Source organism: Vanessa atalanta, chromosome 28 (assembly GCF_905147765.1).
Source record: "Vanessa atalanta chromosome 28, ilVanAtal1.2, whole genome shotgun sequence".
NCBI classification, from domain to species: Eukaryota; Metazoa; Arthropoda; class Insecta; order Lepidoptera; family Nymphalidae; genus Vanessa; species Vanessa atalanta.
In genome coordinates, this window is record NC_061898.1 from 30,506 (window position 1) to 53,526 (window position 23,021).

Genomic DNA, 23,021 nt, shown 5'->3' on the forward strand with positions numbered 1-23,021 from the left:
CGGGCGCCATCGGGTAACTTTGACATTACACAAGAAACTAAAACTATCAACGCTCTCGACGATTGTCTATTTCGCCCTAAAAACTAAATTATGGAATTTGCGCTCGTAAGGTCGATGCCGATACGGACTGAAACGGCTCACGCACACCGCACGGCTGACGGACATCGTACAATCGGATCGTCGCCTCCGTGGCCGGCTCGGGAGACCGTCGGCGAAGTGGAGACCGTCAGGGGGGGCGCCCCGCCGGGCTGGGGGGGGGGCGCTCAGGGGGAGGCGGCGCGCTTCCCGCCGACGCCGGGGGGGCGACGGTCGCGCCCGAGTCACTCCGAGTTGTTGAAGTACTCCGACGCGTTCCCTCTGCATATCGGACACGTCCGGTTTGACTGAAACGGAGAGCAGAACACGTATTCCGAGGTGAACTGACAATGTTTGTAGTGTGAACGGTGACACTATATTTTACACTTTTGGCACATTCTTGGAGCGGGACGTCGCTCCAGTCGGCTCATAAATGCAATCACCAAATCCATAGAACATCAGGTGACCCAGGGGTCAAGTGTAAGCTAGATAATAGTCAGCACAGCCGTACCCGCAGCCACTTGTCGACGCACTTGGCGTGGAACTCGTGCGCGCACGGCAGCACGCGCAGCGTCTGGCGCGCCTCGAACTCGCACATGCACACCACGCACGACGTCTGCTCGCCTGCAACGCGACCGACACACAGCGTCAGCGTCAGCGCCACCCGCGGGCCCGGCCCGGCCGCCCCGACGCCGCAGCGCCCTTACCCTGGTGCGTTTGCTCGGAGTACTTGTAGGAGGGCAGCAGGTCGATCTCGTGCCTCGCGAGGCCCCTCGGCTTGGCCTCGCCGAGGCGCTCCGCCAGCGACAGCAGCGCCTCGTAGTTCTCCGTCTCGGGCGAGTCTCCGGCCTCGTCGCGCGCCTCCGCGTACGGCGACAGCGGGAACATGGCCAGCAGGTTGAGGAACACCTGCGAAAAGGAACACTTTTTATGAAATCTAAATTCCACTTTGTTTATCTAGAAGCAAACAATCGGACAGAGGAACGCGGCCGCCGTTTGCGTTCCGGTAAATTAAAAAAATAAACGAATCAGAGATAATCGCTAGCGCATCTTTGAAAAAGTTCTGTGTTCGGTAAGAAGAGCGGGATGACCCGAATTCTTCTCCTGAGTGCGACAAAACAATCGCAGATTGCATCGCAGATTGTTTGAAGTGGTCACCTGGTAAGTCGGCGGTGGCGGCGGAAGCGACAGCGGCGACGCCACGTGCAGCTGCGCCGGCAGCGCCGCCGACACCAGCCCGCCGCCGCCCTGCGCGCATGGAAATGGTATCCATTAGTCATTAACCGGCATCGCCGTCGTCGGGAGAGGCCAGCTTGCAGCGAACGCACCTGCGCATGTATGTGGTGCACGGTGTGCGGGTGCGGGTGCGCGGCCCAGCGCGGCGCCGCGCGCACGTACGGCCGCGCCGCACGGGAGCCCGCGCCCACCACGCCCACTCCCACGCCCACTCCCACTCCGCCACCCACGCCGACCCCGGTGCCGCTGCGGCGCTGCTGATGGGGTAAAAGATGTATGATTTCATGTAATGTACCTAAAATGTCTGTGAAATGAATCACTAAGGTGAGTAAAGGCTTACGTGATGATGGTGGGACAGCGCATGTCGAGCGTGATGCGGCGCCATCAGCTCCAGTGGCGCGCCGCGAGCCTGCAAACGATTCGAAGCATTTAGCACTACCGCGGGGGCCCCGCGGGGATCGACGTTCGATCCGCTTTTATTCCTGATGCGTTTTCATCAGTTAAACGTCTTAAAAAGTGAAGACGGCCCCAGCGCGGAGCAGTACTCGCCTCGGTGGCGAGCAGCAGCGGCGCGTGGTGCAGGTCGGGCGCGGCCTGCAGCGGGGACAGCGCGCCGTCGCCGCTCAGCATCTCCAGCCGCCCGCCCTCCGCGCGCTGCGGACGTGTGTGTTGAATGGGCTTGGATTGGACTCGGTGAGTGTGTTTTCGTTTGGTTATACTTTATTTACAGTTCTCGACGTTTCTCAATGAAAGTAATATGAAGTAGGTATTATTATTTTATGTGGTAGATTAGAAGTAGTAAGGTTTAGACGTAGGACTTACCTGAGAATTGGCAATGTAGTGGGTGTGCGGGTGGGGCGGGGACGCGAAGGGGCCCCGGGGGGGTGGCGGTGGCGCGAAGCTGCCGTGGTACTGCAGCCCGTGCGCGTACACGCCTCCCATCTGCCGCAACCACGAGCGTTACGTCGCCTCGCGCGCGGGCCCCCACGGGCGCGGCGGGCGATGCGACGGAACCGAAGGTGTTCATTGCGACGACGCGATAGCGACTTATACAGCGGCGGACGACAAACGCGACAGAGGACGACCATTCAGAAACTGGTCATTTCAAATGTACTCGTTATACAGGCGAGGATCGCCGTCACGGTCAAAGAGTTATGTTTTTTATGAAAATTAATTTCAACGTTATCTAAATTAAAGTCGCAATAAAACACCGCCGGTTAAAAAAATATATGATTCATTTAAAAATCGCATCTTTGCAACGACCGCCCGTATGCATCGAAGCGACTCCATCACGTGCTCGTATCGTTTGATGTCAATTACAACTTTAAATATATTATAAGAGATCTGAACGCCAACAGACGTCTGAGACATTGTAACGAGAGTGATGTAATCGATTCCGTCGACAAAAAACCGTAAACCAGAACACAGAGTAGCCGCGGGCGCTTGTTGATTAACCGAAGCTTCAAAGATATTCATCTCGTTCATTTAAATAAACAAACTGTCAAGCAAGTGGGAATACATAGCAAATCGATGAACAGAGACAAAACGTTGAAAGTTAAGAAAATAATAACAGATGTTTCTTTAAACTGATAATCATGGAACTTAAAGTAAACAAAAACTAAATATAACAATAATAAAACGACCTCTGCTGATAAAATTAAAGAAACATAAATGGAAGCGAAAGTGAATGAAACGGAACGAGGTAAAATCTCCCAGCTAAGCTTAACATAACGAATTAATTAGCGCCCGTGTTAATAACCGCACCCTCAACACGTCGTAGAGTTACAACCATAAATATATGTTATTAATTTTCACATTAAAAGAGCGAATCGTAGGAAACAGCCAAGTCTAATAATGAAAGCGACCAGCCAAATATTTTCATATTTTAATTTTAACCAATCTACAAAAATACCAAAGCTTGAGTTGCTAGCGGCAAAAATGGTAAATAAAGTGTGGCGAGGGCGTCGTAAGAGTCGACCCGTGTGAGACCGCGCCATTCCGCGCCCGTCGACCAATGGGAGGCCGACGGGCGCGATCGGCGTCGATTCACACGGGTCGAAAACTTCCAACGACCAATAAAATTACCGTACACGAAGAACACGGAGCACATTCACAGGGAATCGAGTGGGAAACCGATGCATGCGACACACGGATAATAAAAATATACATAATATTCAAACGTGAGGGTTAGTCGACGGAAAAAATATTTGGGAGGTCGCAATCGACCGGGACTAAGTGAATTCACGTCGGCCACAGCACCGACACTGGCGAAGATGCGCGATCTGTGTTAGCGAGTAGCGCCACTCCTAACTCGTCCCGGCGCTCAGGGTCGATGTCACATAACACTAAAGACATTTTGAAGTTGTACAAAGCGAATGAAAAATACAGCACGATCTCGTCGCCATATCGTCCGTTCGTTGTGAAAGATCAAAACGTTCGTAGCTTGTGGTGACTCGCCGAGACGATATGTACAGAACGGAACGGAATGGGCTCAGTGAAGCATGCTGTGTGACCCAACTCCGGCGCCATGGCATTCATTACTGTGACTGGCGCCAGATTTTGGCACAGTTCTTAAAAAATGTGTTAATTTTAAAATAAACGAAAAAAATACGAGTCAGTTCGGAAGTGTAACAGAATAAAACATCGACAACAGAATGGCGTCGCCGACTCGAAAGGTCATCGGCCGAGGCGACCAATCGGATCGAGGCACCCGGAATCATGGCCTCTGATTGGTCGAATCTAGTCCGCATCGGCCTATGACGCTCCGAGTAAGCGCGTGGTACCTATATGTCACCAAGCATTGTGCACTGAGTCTATGTATTACATAAAGTAAGGTATATAAGGTAACTGTGATGCACACGTCTCTATGCAGCCTACCGCCACCTCGCTAAGTCACACTGCGTCTAGCAGCCGCTCTGTTAAACACAATCCATTTGCCTGCTTTAAAGATATATATATAAAAAAATACCGTTCGCACTGAAAACTAATTACATATTAAGGATATATAAAAATGTATTTAATCACTAACACGATAGAGTTTAGTTTGCAATGCGCGGGCCACAATCACACGAGCCAAGCTTATATAAAAATGTCTAACATGACAGGTGCTCAGAGTAGCGGACGCCGAGAAGGAAGTCGAGCGCGAACCGTCCGCGGCAGGCTCGCCCGCGTATCTATCTACACACTAATCGCCAGGTGGCAACGCCAGCGGCAAGCGGCAAGGTCGATCCGAAAGCTCGTGTCGGTTGAAAATAAAAACTCGAGCAGCTCCATAAAGGAAATGGCAGAACCGCCAAATATTTGGCAACTCCGAGGTCGCGGAACCGAGCAGACGACATCGAGCGAGCGTATCGGACGTTCCGTACAGCAGCCCCGTGGGCGGCAGATAGATACGCGGGAAGCGAGGTCTCGGACCGCGGCGCACGTGGCCGCTGAGTACCGGTTACCGGTTACCGGTTACCGGTTACATTAGTGAGCCCGCTCCCGCACGCCATCTCACCTTCCGAGAGGTCGGACGCCGCACGGCGCGGACCGAGCGGCCGTTCGTGCGGCGTCCGGTACATAATAGTTGTAAAGAGTTCTTACAGAAAACGAGCTTAGAATGCGAGGTACGGCCGGCGACGAAGTTCGCGCGTTCGTAGCGGATGGGAAGTGAATCGAACGGAGGCAGACGTTCGTCGCGAGCCGTACGACTACCGCGGCTGTAACCGCAAGCTTACATTATACAAGCGACATTTACATATTTATCACATAAGATTAACACGAGTACCCTCCTCACCGCAAGTCACCAATATCGATCACAGTATCGGTATATATAATCTGGGCATGCATATCAGTCCGTGCTAGAGTAGACGTGTGTACAGATACATTACTCGGCTAGGTCGAGACATCGAGTTGACAAACTAAAGTACAAATGGAAGCTCGGGTGTGGGGCGCCCTCCTCGGCAGCAGAACGTTACATCGCGTGCCGTGGACATTGCAGCTCAAGGAAACATACGTCTAGACATTACTCAACTACAGAGACTCGGCCCATCCAGCCTCCACCGCGCGGCCAAGCGCAGCGTGGAGAGTGGATTACATGAATACGTGAATAAAGTATTGTACATTACAACTATAACAGAAGGAAGTCAGTCATTAGCCACAAAATTTCAATGCACTTAAAACCATATCGTTCAAAGCGCCTGTGTTATGCGGAGTTGATGAAATATTATTAGTGATTATAAAAAGAAGCGTACAGTAAACTCACGAGGCGCATTGACTCCCAAACATAAACCCGGACCGGCCACCGGAACACTAAAGTGGCCTCCCGGGGCAGGCGTCCTGGACAGTCAACTAAGCAACACAACGCACCAGACACCTGAAGCTGTAACCGGGACGACGGTGGAACCAAATCGCGAGCGGGACCAGGTCGTGAGCTCGTAGCGTGTTAGAAGCAGCAATCGAAAGGTCTTTATTAAGCGTCGAAACTCACGAAATGGTCGAGCGAACGGAATCGAGCATCGAGACGTCCAACAAGCCACAGGTCCAGCCGCGCACAAATTAATTACAAAAGACCTCAATACACTAAGTTAAAAAGTTTTAGACACTATCTAAACGTCAGACGCTAAAACTGAAACCCGACAGGCCAGGGAAGCGTAGCGGACCAACCACGACTATTGTAAGGAATTAGCGGTGCAGATGTGAGTCGGTGCATTGATCTAAAATCTCTTACTTAGAAAAAGTCAAAAACACGCTTCGGCGTCGAACGCCGACGCGCCGACCGAGCGGGAGGCGCCGGTCGGCGCGTCGGGCGACGGGCGCGAGTGTGAGGTGAGGAATGGGCTACCAAGCTACATCGGGCCATGGAAGGTTCTAGAGATTCCAAATCAACGTTCTTGCATGCACGCGTCACTAGCTCGGTGTGACCCCCGGATGTTGTTAGAAATTGCGCAAGAAGTAGAGTGTTCGGGTATTCATCGTAAACTATTTGGGAAGCATTCGGAACCAAAGAAAACTTATTGATCGATCACTTTTAAAAAAATTTTAAAAAGTTAAGAGGAATATTACTGCTGAAGAGTTGAGAATTGATCAAATTTGGCAACGTAAGAAACGTAAGCTAGAGTGAGATCGGAAAGTGGAATCCTATGCCCATCGAAGTTGGTGAAATCGGTAAGCGTAAGTCACTAACGACGGAACGAGATAAGCGCGAGGTCATCGAGGGGTGTCCTATGCTGTGATATGTGTGTGTGTGTGTGTGGTGAGGGAAGGGGGGCGCGTTGTCTGTACCTGATAGCGTAAGTGAGCGTGCGGCAGCGCGGGCAGCACGGCCGGCCACAGCTCGCCCGCAGCCACGCCCGCCACCTGCAGCGCCACGCTTGTACCTCGGCGATCGACTCGCGACGCGCGACGCGCGACGCGCGAACCGTAAAACGCAACTCGCGCGGGAGTCGACGCCATTTGATCGCGAGATAATTTCGGATGGAGCGTCGCCGTGATCGGCTCGCACGAAATTAGACGAGGAGTATGCGTTTTCGATTGCGTTCTACGTTTCGCGCGACTTCGTATCGAAGAACATAGCACGAGCACACTGCGCTCAGTCCGTTCCGAGCGTTATTTACCGAACAGGAACGTCGTTTCGTTCCTCGACAAATATAAAAAATGCGAGTCGCGCAATGTTCTCCGATGCCCAGGTCCTGTTTAATGCTTTATCGACATCACCGACAGCCCTACAACACAATCCCGAAGTTTTGATTCCAGAGAACAATTCTTCGTCGGTTTATGCTATGCCCAGATTGACACGGAAACATTAGTCGCACACTTGTAGACCAAAATCAGACATGATATGTTCGGAAACTTACATCTGTAGCGTCACCGGACTCGACGCGATCGCTGAATCGAACGATTACGATAAAATTTTGATAACAAACTATAGCGGCGACAGGACGTGTACAGGATGTATTTTCTCAGCATATCGAAATTACAAGATAAAATTATACATAGTGGTGTAAATATTAAATTTTGGTTTCCTTAATTAACATAACCACATCGAACTTACAGACTAAACAGAGAATCCATATCAACAAAATAATTGAAACCAAACTGGCCGCGCCTCGGAGCGCCTCGCTCCGAGGACGTCTTTAGTGTCAACTATTTTCATATGACGGATTTAATCTTACTACAGTTCAAGTGTGATGTAATGTTTGAATAGATCGTGGACTTATATCATACGTCGTTGTATATAAAATTAACATTTACAGCGGCGCCGGCGGTCGCCGGCAGTAGGGCGTTAAAGTAACATAAGATGTGTGTGTTTCCAATAATCGCAAATAAAAATGAAAAGTCGTAATTTCCTGCAATAGTTCAAAGGTTTTATCACATGTATCACAAGCACGAACGCGGAACTGCCGAAGGCTTACTTCAGAGGACTCTCAATACTTTGTCTCTACAGTTAAATATCGCGGTTTATTTCGGCGCGGCGACGGAGGTCGCGCGAGCGACGACGTACCTGCGTCCGCGTGGGGTGGTCGCGGTGCGCGTGCGGCGGCGGGTGGTGCGCGTGGTGCGCGTGGTGCGCGTGGTGCGCGTGCGCGTGGTGCGGCCAGCCCACGCCGCCGCCCAGCGCGCTGAGCCGGGCGCCGCGGAGCGACATCTGCGGGGCATTGTGAACTCATCGACCTACTTCGAGATTGGAACTCGAGTCTTGAATAACCGAAGGACACTTGTCTAACATTTGCTCAGCAGTGGGACTCGTAGACTGACATTTACTCGTGTAGCAGGACGCCAGTACAGCGAAAGAGATTTTACCGATTAGACTTCTATTTCATACGCAGATCATGAAGAAGACTATGATCCCCTGAAGGAATATACGTCTTCAGGCACGAAGCCGCGCCCCTCACGTTCAACTATTATCGACTGTATTGGTACGAGCGAATGAGGCTCGTGCTTAAAATACGTCTTAGTGTGCGTGAGACGGCTGAGAGTACAAGGAGCAAAGATATATTAATTCAAAAATTAATCGTGGAGGGGCGCGTCTTCGCGAGTGGATAGATCCATACGAGTCGCAGTTTTGCTCGACACATTTGTGTTTTCCAAAATCATATAACCGTACTGAAAAAGGAAGTCCGTACAGATAATAAATATCAGGATCACATAACCGAGAAGGTCTTTAATGCTTTTAAAATAAATGTCTCTCAGTGAAATTATACGTAGTGGAGATGTCGAACGAGTACCAGGGCGTTATGTGCTCGCAAGAGTGACGTGGACTGACCTGATTGATATCCAGCAGCAGCGGCGTGTGGTGCGCGTGCGCGTGCGGCAGGTGCGCGGGGTGCGCCGGGTGCGCGGGGTGCGCGGGGTGAGGGTGCGCCGGGTGCGTCGGGTGCGCCGGGTGCTGGTCCAGCAGGCGCTCGTGCCACACGCCCGCGCCGTTGCCGCTCAAGTAGCGGACGCGACGGCTGGAATCACACGCAGTGGTAAGCTGACGACACCACCACGCTTGTGAGACAAAGCCTCTAGGTAGTGGTAATATGACGACCCACCTGATAGTAAGTGGTCACCTTTCGACCAAATTATGTAAACTTTAACGGTACCAAATTTCATATTCCTCCGTCCGCGTTATTGTCGTGAAAAGGTGTACTAAGTTTTATGTTCACGTATTAACATTCCGACATAGATATAGACACACTGAGATTGCCGGTTCCTCTCGGTAGGAACCACAATCAGAACCAATATTTCGTTACCCAAACAGTACTGGCTACACGCGCTGGCTTCACACGAGTATTGACAATTTTGAGACTGAGAAACTAACTTAAGAAGAAACACTCTTGTTTTTTCAAGCTAGGAAAGTTGAAATTCTCGGCTTTCCTCTACTATATTAGAGATTGAAAAGATCCAAGCGTACAGACGGACAGTTCGGCGCAGTTAGTCTGTTAGTGAGAGCTCGAACAGCGAGTGTCTCGGCTGCGGCAAGTCGGGTCGTGTCCGTCACGCGTCACAGTCAAGCGGCCGTACGAAAGCGAAAGAGCCGCTCGGCGCCCGCGATTGAGATTCCTTCATGAATATTCAACGCGAGCGATTCAAACGAAAACAAAAAATACATTGCAACCACTTTTATGTTTAAAAGTATTTCTTACTCACCGATCATAATTATTTTCATATTATAAATAAACTAGGCGCTTTATCTTTTCAAGCCGAACGAGCACCACGTCCTGTTATCCCAGAGTTGACATTAAATCGAACGAGGGAAAGTCGTGTCTGCCGCTTAGCTATCCCTCGAATTAGAAGCAATATTGAGAGATGACTAAATATTAACCGCAATACTTGTATACTTGTAAAAAACGAGAATTCTAATATGGAATACTCACGGGGGCTGGTAGTGGTGCCGGGGCGTCCGCCTCTCGACGGGCGGCGCCGCCACCGACACGTTGCTCTCGCCTGCAAGGGTAACACCAACAGGTCATCAATGGCTCACTTGACTCACATATAATTATATATTTAAATATGTTCACGCCGAAGTAACATCGGGGCACCAAACGATGAATATATCTAGAGAATTGCTTTCCAGTGCTCACAGCTGCAGTTTAAATTAAACACAATATATCCCCAGCAGCGGATATATGAACAGCGCGAATCAGGAATGGCACATTTTTCAATCAGCGCCACGTACCGCTACCGGGTCGTAACATTGCTAAGTGGTCTGAGTCAGTTCAGATACGGGCTTCGAGGTTACCCGGGCAGATCAGCAATCAGGGGTCAAGGCCTTGTAGATCTAGTAGAGGTTCTATAATATCTAATAATAACAACTCTTTGACACCAATAGTCGTCCCACCCCGCCGCTCGATACACCGCAGTTCATCAACTTTTATAAAGTACAACCGATCACAACTACATTACAATTGATAAGTATAATGTACACCAGCAGATTTGCCGCAGTGAGTCGTGACAGCCCAGTGAGCAGAACAAGTGGTCCATCATCACGTCAGCGTCGAACGCTGAACGATAACATCGCGAGGAAATATTCCGCGGTTATTTTTAACTTTGACTATTAAATTTAAATGTTATGTTAAAAGATTTAACAGGTGACGCGTATCACACGATACGGGAATAGCCAGCTGATAGAAACGCGTCGAGTTCGAATTCGTCGACATCCATACAAGACATACAACATTTACTTTACATACATATAGTTTACTGTGTTATTCGTTTGAGGCAACCAGTCATTGCTGGGACTGTTACCGGTTCTTTGTTTTACATTCAATTATGTCTATGGGCGGTGGTGACCACTACCGTCGTCACTACCCATCTGCCTGTCCTGCTACACGATGATTTCAAGTGCTCATAAAAGCCTAGTTTAGTAACTAGTGCACTGGCTGGCTCTTATTGACGTATTGATATATTCGTCAGCACGCGTCGAGATGTTAATGGCGATATTAAAATTCAACGCGCGAACAACTACTGCCGATGTATAATATTCTGATAACGATAATGACCTGCTTACAATGGACGGGCGGAACATTATTACAACGTATATTAATATATCGAAACGATCAAATACTATTCTTGGCAAGTATCAACTTTTTATACTTATTAACAAGGTTGAACCTAACCTAGGACACTTAAGACCTCTGAAAAGACAAAATAAACATTAATTAGTAATTAAAACTCTCAAGCGTTGGTATTACTGCACACTCATACAAATCTAGGCATGGTGCAATGAATTAACTAGACTGCAAAACCTTATGTTTCAAATTAGGATAAAAAAAGGTGCACGTACCGGAAGACAAATGCCTGGAGATCCTCCTCCTCTTCCTCGTGGGACTGTCGCCGGGCTTGCTGGATAGCTCACCGTCCGAGGAGCCGGCGCCACTGACCACCGACTCCACGATTGGGGCGGTACCTTCTAGGGGGTTTGTGTCCTGCAATATATTACACAAGTAACGCTGTTATGAAATTTATACATATGTTTTGTTTTACAGGCGGACTAACGTAGGCTGCAGGAAGCAACGATTAAATTCAATTTTATTGGTTCACACACCATGAACAGAATAACACAAAAACAACATTTAAATCAACAATTATTTCTTCCAACGTGCTGAAAGAAATCGTCAACAATGTGTATCAGGAACAATTGTTGACCCGGTATAGACCCATGTGGAACTCCCATTTTTTTTCAAACACACATATTAATTTATTTCAAGTATGAATAAACATAATTCTATTGCGAGTATATATGTATATAACATCCTACGAGGCCATAACACAATTATTGCACAACATTCTATTATTACCGGTCGTGTTGCATACATTAGCACACATTTCTCTCTAAACTAAACAGAATACAATTAATTCCGATTCGTGCAGCGTTACACAATAACGTCACGTCGCTGATACTAACATCTCCTTCATTTTCACTGTTTAGATTAAGTGTTCGTCACTGGCAACACGCACAATATATTTTTTTAATGTAATTACTTAAAATATTAAAAATATTTATCTGCGGAACGTCATACTCTCCACTGAAGGATACAGCTGTAATAAAAATAATAAAGAAAGATAAAAATAAATAAATTAAACGAACGAGAGTTAATACAAGATAATATTTGAAATAATAATTATTTCCAACTATCATTTAATATTGCGGTCATTTGTGATGCAAACACAATTGATGACGCTCAGCTCGATGTGGAGGATGATACCTCAATGTTTTGCAAATATAACAGATGCGAGTAACAGTATCGACGTGAAATAAACACATTAGATTTAACCAAGTCCAGAAATGTGCGGAGCCTTGTCTATATCAAAGAGACAACAATATTTTTTTTATATGTTCTGGGAAGGCAAACGCATCCACTCCGCCCAATGGTAAGTGGCTTTAGAGTCCAAAACCAAAGCCGACCAGTACAGTCAGGAAGAATGAACTGCACTAGCCGCCCTCGTCGCGGCCTTTACGTCTCCTTTGAAGGAACTCAGGAGTGGAACACGTAAGCAAGCAGAGAATTATATTTATTGGCGTAATAAAGAATAGAGTTGTTAAATTTCTTCGTGTGCGATTGACACCGAGAGCCTGAGCGCATAGATTTATGAAGGAAAATGGAAGCAGGAATTAAATTATGTGGTGTGTGTGGTTTCATTATGTGGTGGCCGCCTGCCGCCACTTGCCGTGTCTAAACGCCTTTTTTCTGTCATTTGACAATTAACATCAGAGTTCGAGTTAATACTCAATTATATATTGCATTTCATAATATTTGAGGACTTTATGGACCCCGTCGAGCAATAACATAGATTCAACTCCTAAACAATGTCATTTCACGGTATTTCTAAACATATGTGTAGCGTGTTCGTGTATATCGTAGAGTAGGATCGGGTTACGGCTAATTAGGAGACAACATTAATTAAATATTAATTTTAATTTACTCTAATTAGTTACACTAATGAGTACATCATTCCGACTGAATAATTTAGACATGATTTTAATAAAGACCTTTCTCATCTCACCAGATGCTGATATTAAATCCATAAAATTCAATGACATGACTGTTCAACGGGCCATGTTTGACATTTATGGTGCGTTCAGAATGGTAATTAGTATATTTGTTTAGTTTCATTTATTTTACCCGAGCGAAGCCGAGTTTTCATCCAGTGTTGAACAAAAAAGTGAATCATAAAAATGCCCAACGTACCATATGGTGATGAGGCGTCGCGTGATGCAGGTGAGGCGACTCGGCGGAGGGCCCCGCGCCCGCGCCCGGACTCACACGCATTTCTGGGAAACGAGAACATTTTGTGAAGAAAAAAATCAGAACACATTTTATTTTATGATACGAAGTAAATTTTAATCGAATAAATTATTACCAATCGCCATATAAAACTACCAGAGATATATATATATATATATATATATATATATATATATATATTATGATATATTTTTTTTTAGAAAAAAAAAGTAACTACTGAGTCTTGTTGGCGTCTCTTCTCGCTAGAATTAATCTTCCCCGGTCGAAGACCCGATGGAAATTTACATTCAATTGAATTCTGTACATCATGACACAAAGATTTACTTGGAAAAAGAGTATTTTGATAAAGATTGATTAAAATTAAGTTTATATGTCGTGACAATTAATTTATTAAAAATTAATTGCCGCGACAAGTTAGCAATTAGCTGACGAATAAACCGAATCAAATGGTCATTAGCGACCACAGTGTGTTACAGACACTGTCTCCTGCCTGACATATAAAGTCAGTATACTTTTTGTATACTTTTTACAAAATTCAGGTTGTATGAAGTAGTTCTTATAACTAATATTATAAATGCGAAAATTTTCTTAGATAATTATTCGTTAGTCAATCACGTCAGAACGGCGGAACGAGTCTGAATTAAAATTTGGCAAAAAAATAGATTATAGTCTCGAATAGGTCATTGGTTACTTTTCATCCCCAACTCTTGAACCTCCCCCGCCCCTGGCGACAATCGACCAGAGCCGCGGGCGAAAACTAGTGTATCTAAAAATCTATCATCAGTTCGCATATTTATATAATCTAATTATTTTTTTACAACCTCATTCATCATCCTCTAGACTAAAATTAATTTCAAAAACAAAAAAAGAAGGATTCTAAAATAAAAGAAAATCTAAAAACCGACTCCAAAACTAACCGATTAGAATTTGTATAAATAATTTATAATTGTAAGGAGAAAATAAAATGGAACATCAAAATGTCGGATTGTATGCCTCAATGATAGATCAAGTTCATCCATTCGGCCGTGGTTCAAAATCGACTCGTTTATCGCGTTTATCGCGCGTCCATGGTGCGCTGTGGGAGCAGCTTTCCCCTCTTGCGTAACGTGACGCTCCGCACGCTGAGCTGGGCTGCTGTGTGACGTTTTCGCATGGAATGGCTCCTCTTACAATGCGACGACTCGCTGTTTTGCTGACTATATCTCTTTTTAAATAAACTGCTTTTTGAAGTTATACTACTTTTGGCGCGCTAAGAAAAAATGATGAGTGCATCTATATGATGCGCGCGCACAGGACATAAAAACTTCTCAGTGAAGTTCCTCGCTGTGCCCCCAATGTTTACTTTAAACAAATAAAAATTGTGAACGAGTGCACAGCAGCGATGAGAAAATAATAAATAATGATCATCGTTTTATTATGATTAATTATCTGCGTGCAATTAAAAACAATTTTCAATAATGCCGAAGTGTTAGAGTTTCTCACGAGGACACGTAATCGCACCCAAATTTTTCAATATATCTTCGTATTCTCCACACGCGTCTCGTCCGTGCTCATGGTGAATCTGTCTGTTACTTTGCGCTTGGTGGTTGGATGAAATACTTATCCAAACTAGTATCATAAATACGAAATGTGTTCGTATGTTTGTTACGTTGTCACGTGTTAACAACTCGATCAATTATTATGAAGTTTTGCAAATGCGTTGTCAGGAGTACAGACAAGGTCGCTGGGCACTTAAAACTTGCACACCAAAGCCTTCTCTTTACAGAGCGAGAAAACATTTGAGGTTGATGGCAATTAATGTTCTTCTTATACATAAAGGATAGGGTTTGGTGCAAACATACCCAGACGGGTGTGCTCAAAGCCCTCCCACCAAGTAAACAGTTCCTACGGTGCAAATGCCTATGGTGACGTTACGATTAAGTGACCCATTAAATACTCAAGTTGATTTTAATAAATTTTACATCAATTATTGAAATATGACGTGCGATCGTTTCTGCACAGATTATATCTGCGGCGCGAGGCATCGCATGCCGAGCGTTCGGCGCGAGAGCGTCGCGCCAATTTATATATACTGAAAAAACATACGAAGACGTCTGTCACGTGGACTGTGGACTTCTTACATTTAGCAAATTAGAAATTCTCATTGCCCACGACTAGTGATGAGAACAGTCGCCGTGTGTCTGCGCGATGTGGACTTAGCGAATATGAAAATGTAGTTTCATACTGGGTACATCACTTAAGGCGCGTTAAGAGCGACCGCGCGATGCGATTTCGCAACGTGACCTCAGCCGCAAAAGCGTCTTTGAGTCGTGATTTACATTACGAGATTAATAGACAGCGACGAACTACTGGGTCGTAATGTGATGATCATTTTGACTGCCCCGTCGGTCTTGCGGTGCGTTATACGGCTGCAGATCCCGAGGTTACCGGGTTAGAACTCCGGTCGTTGTTACTCGCGTGCTCTCCTTCTCTGCTGAGCATGACCAACTCACTGGTTCTTGCTCCAGTTTCGATTCGGTTAAATATAATAATTAGCTCGTTAAATGTATAAACGACTAGTTTAACGCCCGCGACTTCACTCGAGAATGAGGCGGGTTGGACATAAGGTGCCCTTCACCCTTTTTTGAACCCTTGATAACTTTGTGCAAATTAATTCAGATCAGTTGAGGCATTAATAACATAAGTTTGGATCGGTATTACTAACATTACTTAGGATTTTGTAACTTTTTTCTGACACCAATCTTTGAAATTGCTTCATAACAAACTATGTACATCAAAATCGGTTCATCGGGTTATAAGAGAAAGCGTAACAGACAGACAGACGAGTTACCGTCGCATTTATAATATTAGTGTACAGAGTATAGATCAGTCGAGACAAGATTTTAAAATAAGGCATTCGTTGTTCTTAGAAATATATTTTTCCGATTTGATATTTGTTTCACTGGAATCCTTATGAAAATTCCCTACATTTCTCGATCGAGTTCTACATCGGGTATCGAGTAAGTTCTCCCCGAATGTCTCGACTGGGACGCTACGATTGATTCACAGCGGGTACCTGTTCGGCGGCGCTCGGAGGGGCCCGCGGTGCGACGCTCGGCGCGACGCGAGCCTCCCGCTCCTCCGCCTGGGTGAAACACGAGAACCTCAATTATACAATCATAGTATACTAAATGTATCTATCATTTATTTATTTAACTGTTTACTGTGAGCGCTAGTAATGAAAGAAATTAAAAATATATTATACTCGTATACAAACGACTTATAGAAAAAAAACTATATTTCTTCTACGCGTACACTTAAATTGAATACTTAAAAAGGATATTCATATTTACAATACCAAAGCAGTTAATTTTGTAGTCGGGGATGGGGGGGGGGGATTTTGTGTGTGTTGAGATATGAACACCGTTTAATTCAAAGGGAACATTTAATATCAATTTTATGTTTTAACACATATTATCGATAGGGGACTGGGCGCCCCACACCTCGCTTTATTCACCTGGTACGGTCACGGCGTGAGACGCCCTAGGGGTGCAGAGGTTGTATTCGTACACTACCGTACAAGATATATAAATGTAATTATATGTTATTATCTTTGAACATACGATTAACTAATGTTTCTTGCCGGTTCTTAAGCATTCTGAAGCGCTTATGCGTTTAAAAGCGATGGTTGGAGTCTACTTTATTAAATTACTAAAACAATTAACATTTATTTTCGAAATATTTCAAATACCTTAGTGGCATATTTAAAACGGCGAGTGTGACAATATAAAAGTACACAAAGGACGTCGTGTTTCCTTCGTACCTACGATAGCACTAAACGATGTCACAGCGCCGCCCGCGGACTGATAACGGCCTATTTCTGTCCGTCCGTGTTACCGCACACACATTGTATCGACGGCATTACTCACAGTTTATGTTGACTTTCACCCCACTCAGAGATACGGCGTCACCACGTTGACGAATTTACAAGAATCGTAGTCTCTTTTCTGATGATATACGTGGGCGTACGAGCATATGGGCCATCTGATGGTAAGCGGTCACCATCGCCCGTAGACAATAGCGCCGAACAAACGAAATATTAACAATTCCTTACATCACCAATGCGCCACTATGATGTTATGTTCCTTGTGCCTGTAGTTACACTGGCTCACTCACCCTTCAATGCGGAATACTACTACTACTAGTATTGCTGTCTGGCAGTAGAATATATTATGATGGGTAGGTTTAGGCAGCGATACGTCGGTAAAGGAAAACATCGTTCACATTTATGTAACGTGAACGCAGAACCTCAAATGAACTAATTTGTCTTTTATCTAAACGAGCACTCGTCAGCGGCAGCCGGTGACGCGACAGGCGAGCAACGAGCGATAAACTGGAGGAGACTATTGCTGGGTTCCGGTTCGAATGTTAAGTGAGCCGGTGTAATTGCAGGCACGTGGGCCAGCGACTTAGGGAAGGCGAATTAATGTTTGATATTAGTTTGTAGCTTTTACACGAACATTTGTATTATAATTGCTCAAACGCCTGTTTAATACATAACTATATCTTAATTTCAGCCACGACGAGACTGAGGCGCTATCCACTGTTCATGTAACAAAATCAAAAATCTAAATACACTTAATTCAAGTAGGCTTTAACGAGCACTTTTTCGACATTCTGCCTCACCATCGCTATTTTACAGAAATGAATCAAAAGTAAAGTAAAGCTACCAGACACACACAAAACACGCACATTAAAACATACAGCACACTCAGAGTCATAACAGAAATACCACTTATAATAAACTGTATCTGACTAGGAAACCTAAAGGCTACCAAACAGCAATTATATTTTTATTAATTATTTTATTGAAATAAAAATAAAACATAGACATTATAGAACAAGATGATGTCCAACTGGTTTTCTTAATTTAATCATTCAAAACATTACCTCGACTCAATATCAACATAAGTTATTAACAGAGGATCTAACGTCACACGGAGTTGAATCCGATTCTGTGCCATACCGGTCCATTAACACTGGACAGCCTTCATCGTTTCCGCGTTTCAGATAAAACTCGAAATCTTAATAATCCAAAACTTTAATAAACTAATAGTTATTAAATTTAACCAGGTTTCAGGCTTATAGTGGAGAAGCAGACTACGTATCCAATATTAGAAAACCACCACTAGATCTACAAGGCCTTGACCTGACTGGTGAACTGCCCGGGTAAAGGGGTAACCTCGAAGTCCTTATTAGGACTGGCTCAGACCAGTTAGCAAGAACCCTTTACTACTAAAATATCCTAATATTAAAGTACATATATAAATAGACGTTGGTATAGTCGCGTATGTAGCAACCCGGTAGCGATAGATGGCGCTGATTGAAAATGTCACCTTCCCGAATCGCGCTGTCCAATTATTCCCCACTATATATATTATAGTTGGAAATATATTTTACTATTATTGTGTTATTTTTATCTTAAATATGTTTTGTTATACTATGTTTTCCGATGAGGTTGACGTAATAACTGGGTGATAGAAAACGTATCTAAAATAAAGAATAAAGTCTACGAGGACTTCTGAAGACTACGAAGATGCTATCAGTTTTTCGATAAAATGCGACCGTCGAAGTCGAGTCAACATCAAAATCAAAATCTACTTTATTCAAGTAGGCTTTTACAAGCACTCTTAAATCGTCATTTAACAAAACTATGTATGCATATCAAGTAAAGCTTTCGGTTCGGAATGTGGATTCTGCCGAAAAGAAACCGGCAACAAAGCAGTAATTACTCTTTATCAACATTTAAAATTAATGTAAGCGAATCGAACACAGTTTTTTGAATACGCCATAGATATCTGAACCTCTCGTAATGAACATCACATAGACGTAAATTGAGACCAGGGTGTGACATGGACATATAAATTATGGGGCTAGCTAGTCGCGGGGACTAGCTCGTTATATACGGACATACAAAACTCCATTTCACTGTACGTCACAAGTGAAACACGACTTTTACAATTACACTGTGGCATACATACATATCAGCCGAGCCACGCGGTTTTCCGGCTTTAAATTAAAATCACACACGCCTGTATGCTGTCCATGCTCACGACCGAGTAGGTACTTGGTACAGAAAATCAAAATACGCTTCATTCAAGGGCAATTGTATAATACTACAAGATGCTATTAACACGGGGTACGCCGGTTCATGGTTTAGATTCTACCGAAAGGAAAAACCGGCGAAGTACTCAGTAGGTACTCTTTCTAAGTCTTGATTTAAACATTTACATATTCTTACATTGATTGCTATACTTCAGGGGCCATTTGTTCATTAATTAAACGAGTAATTTCATTTTATATTTCGACCCGGCGGCTCCTTTTATATGACTCTCAGTTAAGACACTAAACTAACACATATACCAAAAACAATCGTTACTAACCGACGCTCAACCGTCTCTGCTCGTGGTGGTGGTGCGGATGGCGCTTGGCTGGTGCGGGCGGCGGCGACTGCGCCACGCACGCCTCCTTCGGGCTACCAGCGCTGCTGCCATCACTGTAACAAACGACAGAAACATTATAAAGACATACCAGTCGATAAAACATTGTAAGATATTCGGTACAGGCCGACATACAGATACTCTTTATTGTACACCGATTTACGTGACACTGAATACACATATCGTCGGGTGAAATCTTAAACAGTCGCCCAGTCCAGAAAATGTTTCTGCCGGGTTCTGGTCATGTAAAATGGTGCCAAAATAAGACCATATGACTCGCACTGTCAACAAGTTATCGGATCTCATGTAGAGCCAAGTGTCCAACTCTACACGCTTTAACTCTACAAGGCCTAACTTCACAAACTCTACACCTCAATCAAAACACGTGGCTTAACCATTGAACTACATTCACAAGGTGAAAAATGTATCTACTTTTCTGTTATACAATAATTCTTATAGTAACGAAATTATATTTATTATGGATTTGTAAATAGTTATTTTTTTTCCTTTTTCTAAAAATAATATAGTAACACGCTAGAGTTTTTAAGGAATTGCTAATAGTCTTATTTACCCCTCTAAATAAGCTTACATTGCGATAAACATGTTAAAATATGGAATATGTGGATATATGGTGTAGTTTATATACACTGTCATTCCAATAGAATATAAATACTATACAGATGACACAGTAAGAAACAGAAAAACACAAGAGGCGGACTCATGGCTCGAATAGCGCTCTCTTCCAGGCCTTAAGGCTCAAGATAGACGAAAGAAAAAGATAGCAAGTTAGGGGGACGCGATCACGAATAAACATTATTAACATCATTTACAAGAGGTGAAGTGTCCCGGCCAACCACTCACCGGTCATCGTATCAAACATTAACTTTAGCAATTTGCCGACATGGCAGTTCACTTTCGTAACCTTCGACGTACAACCTTCATACGGCTGATTGCGTAAGGCTCATCGAAACTCTTCGAATCGACATTAACATCTGCAAATCGCATCTCGTGTGGACATGTCTAAATCGATATCGAAATGATCGTTTCTTTGTTTCGTATGCAAAAGTACCAAACTACCACAGACTGAACTGTACACGATAATCAATATACTATCCATTACCGAAGTTGCCCCGACTCCAACGAAACACACAAGAAATCGCCGTTAGCTTTATACGGAGACAAACAATCCATTAGCTGGCGATGCAGATGTTCGCGCTGCAGCCTCCCGGGCGCTGCCAAAGACATGCCTCTTGACAAAATGCCAGCTCGTCATTCGGGGAAATTAGCCGCTTCGGAGACAAGTCTAATTTCCTCAATGTGAAACTGTTCAATGTAAGTCACTTACTAAACATAATACATTGCTGTATCTTGCTTACGCAGGGACGTTTACATTGTGACCTATAGTAAAATACTCTTATATAGTCGTGGTGGTGAGGTGTGGTCTGTGGATGTTTTACCTTGACAATAAGTCGAGTAAATTAATATATTTCACGTACCGATGGGATAGTTATATAATATATATGTGTGTATGCGATATAGTCTTTATTAATATTATAAATATGAAAGTTAGCGTAGTTGACATTTGATATGAAGCAAACTTGAACTTCAAGGAAGGACATAGTCTACTTTTTATACCTAGCTCCTGACAACCAACCCCTAAACGAATGGAAACCAAAGGCGATGACTAGTATTCAAATAAATAAATAAATAAATAATAACCTCAGAGGGATAAGCACGCTGCCAGATAAACTAATTGTTGATTACGGTCTCGTACATTCGTCGAAGACATCCAGTATAAGACAATGAAATAGAAGAATATTATAAATTATGATCACGGCTAATACAGTCTCATGGTAACCAGAAACCTAACAAGTCACCTCCACGTGTAACCGCACAGGGCTGCCCCCCGTTCGCCTTAATTTGTCCTAATTTATAGTAATGGGGACCACTGAGTGTCAGGGTGGGTCTAAATCCGATTTAAAGACGTCACTTCGTATCGAATCACTGCAAGTTGGTGTTAGGCTGTGCAAGTCCGCCGGGGTAACCAACTCGTTCATCTCTATGTGTTCTACCAGGTAACAGCAACACTTTCACTGACGGTTTTAAATGTGAACTCGTAAGGAACACAGCATTTTAGCTCCTATGTTAAGTGGCGCATTAAGAATATTATTGCCGTGACAATGGCGGTGATCTTGCCTTCCCAACATTTGCAATCATTACATAATAGCCATTGTACATTCCAATAGGTATCGCTGTCCCCGAAAGGCAAATATTCTACAAGATTTAAAACTTTTGAGAAATCTCAAGTCAGCTCGTCAACGTCCGAAGCATAATAATATCATAAGTTCACAAAGAGCGGCCCTAATCTCGTACAGTCAAAAGACAAAGGCGCAGAGTCGGTCGGTGGTGACGTCACGCGTTGCGTCACCGCCGACGGCTTTCGGCGAGCCGATTGGTGTGGTTGGGTAAGGTTGTCGTCGTTTCTTTATGGCTGTTGGCATTCGACCAAGTAAACTTAACGTATTGAATATTATCCTAGTGATAAGTTAGAGAACGTTGAATCGGGGTCGAATTCGGAATACGAAACTGGCGAATCGTTTTACGTCGATGTTTCCAAACAATGGAGTAACTATTTTTTCTATTATTATTAAATAATTTGGGAAAGTGAATTATGATAAGTGATAACCACCAGTGGCACTTCAGGATATATCAACCTCTTCTGTGCCAATACGGCAACCAGAGCCACTGAATATAATAATTGCTAAGTGGGTTCGCCCTCAGTACTACTACTACTGGTGATATGTCGGCGCCCAGCTTATACTTTACCGACCTTAAAACAAAGTAAACTAATGCCGGAGATCAAGGCTACGATAACTTTAATTCAAAACCATCTACGGCATCAATTCCTCAGCCATTAAGTGAGCGCCATGGTTCTGCATATTGAAATAAAACGTTTTGATCGACTTGAATCAAAACAAAGATTCTCGTGAATATTTTAATATATTAGTACTAGCTGAACCTGCGGCTTTACCCGCGCAAAGTTAATAAAACTTGAGCTGTACCATACAAAACATTTATACCCTTCGAGGGGTGACTAAAAAAACCATACCAAATTCCATCTGAATCGATTAAACGGTTTAAGTTAGACAGACAGAATTACTTTCGCATTTATAATATTAGTGCAGATGTGAAGATATTTGCATTTCATTTGGTAATTTCACATCAATAAATATATTTGGTCGATAGTAAAAATATCGACTTTCTAATGAAACCCAATGTATTTCTGAACCCACTAGGATTCGCTGATCTAGGGTGTAAAGTTCAGAGGTCGTGACGAGGCATATCTCTACACAGTTAATAATTTAAAAAATGCGCCCTCTTAATGACTTGAAGTCCTAGCTCAGAGCCCACATAATTCACGGGTCTACGGTATAAACTTTAAAACTAACGAGGCTTCTCGGTGCTTTTTCTGACAAACCGTTTCACCACAGATCTACAAAATCGTTTAGACTCATAA

At 44.2% G+C, this 23,021-nt stretch overlaps 1 protein-coding gene across 1 annotated transcript in view; it reads right to left on the minus strand.

The window, feature by feature from the left end:
- Window positions 1–221: 221 nt before the first annotated feature.
- The window catches only part of LOC125074853, a 61,081-nt gene continuing 38,281 nt past the window's right edge, over window positions 222–23,021 (minus strand). Inside the window, exons 12-26 of the mRNA XM_047686309.1 lie at window positions 19,448–19,560; window positions 16,081–16,149; window positions 12,969–13,051; window positions 11,063–11,204; window positions 9,654–9,723; window positions 8,558–8,744; window positions 7,796–7,939; window positions 2,134–2,253; window positions 1,861–1,965; window positions 1,652–1,720; window positions 1,404–1,565; window positions 1,234–1,323; window positions 783–984; window positions 587–699; window positions 222–383 (exon numbers count right to left, since the gene is read on the minus strand). Of these exons, the coding sequence (XP_047542265.1) occupies window positions 321–383; window positions 587–699; window positions 783–984; window positions 1,234–1,323; window positions 1,404–1,565; window positions 1,652–1,720; window positions 1,861–1,965; window positions 2,134–2,253; window positions 7,796–7,939; window positions 8,558–8,744; window positions 9,654–9,723; window positions 11,063–11,204; window positions 12,969–13,051; window positions 16,081–16,149; window positions 19,448–19,560 (1,732 nt within the window). The 3' untranslated portion in view covers window positions 222–320. The remainder of the gene's footprint in view (window positions 384–586; window positions 700–782; window positions 985–1,233; window positions 1,324–1,403; window positions 1,566–1,651; window positions 1,721–1,860; window positions 1,966–2,133; window positions 2,254–7,795; window positions 7,940–8,557; window positions 8,745–9,653; window positions 9,724–11,062; window positions 11,205–12,968; window positions 13,052–16,080; window positions 16,150–19,447; window positions 19,561–23,021) is intronic.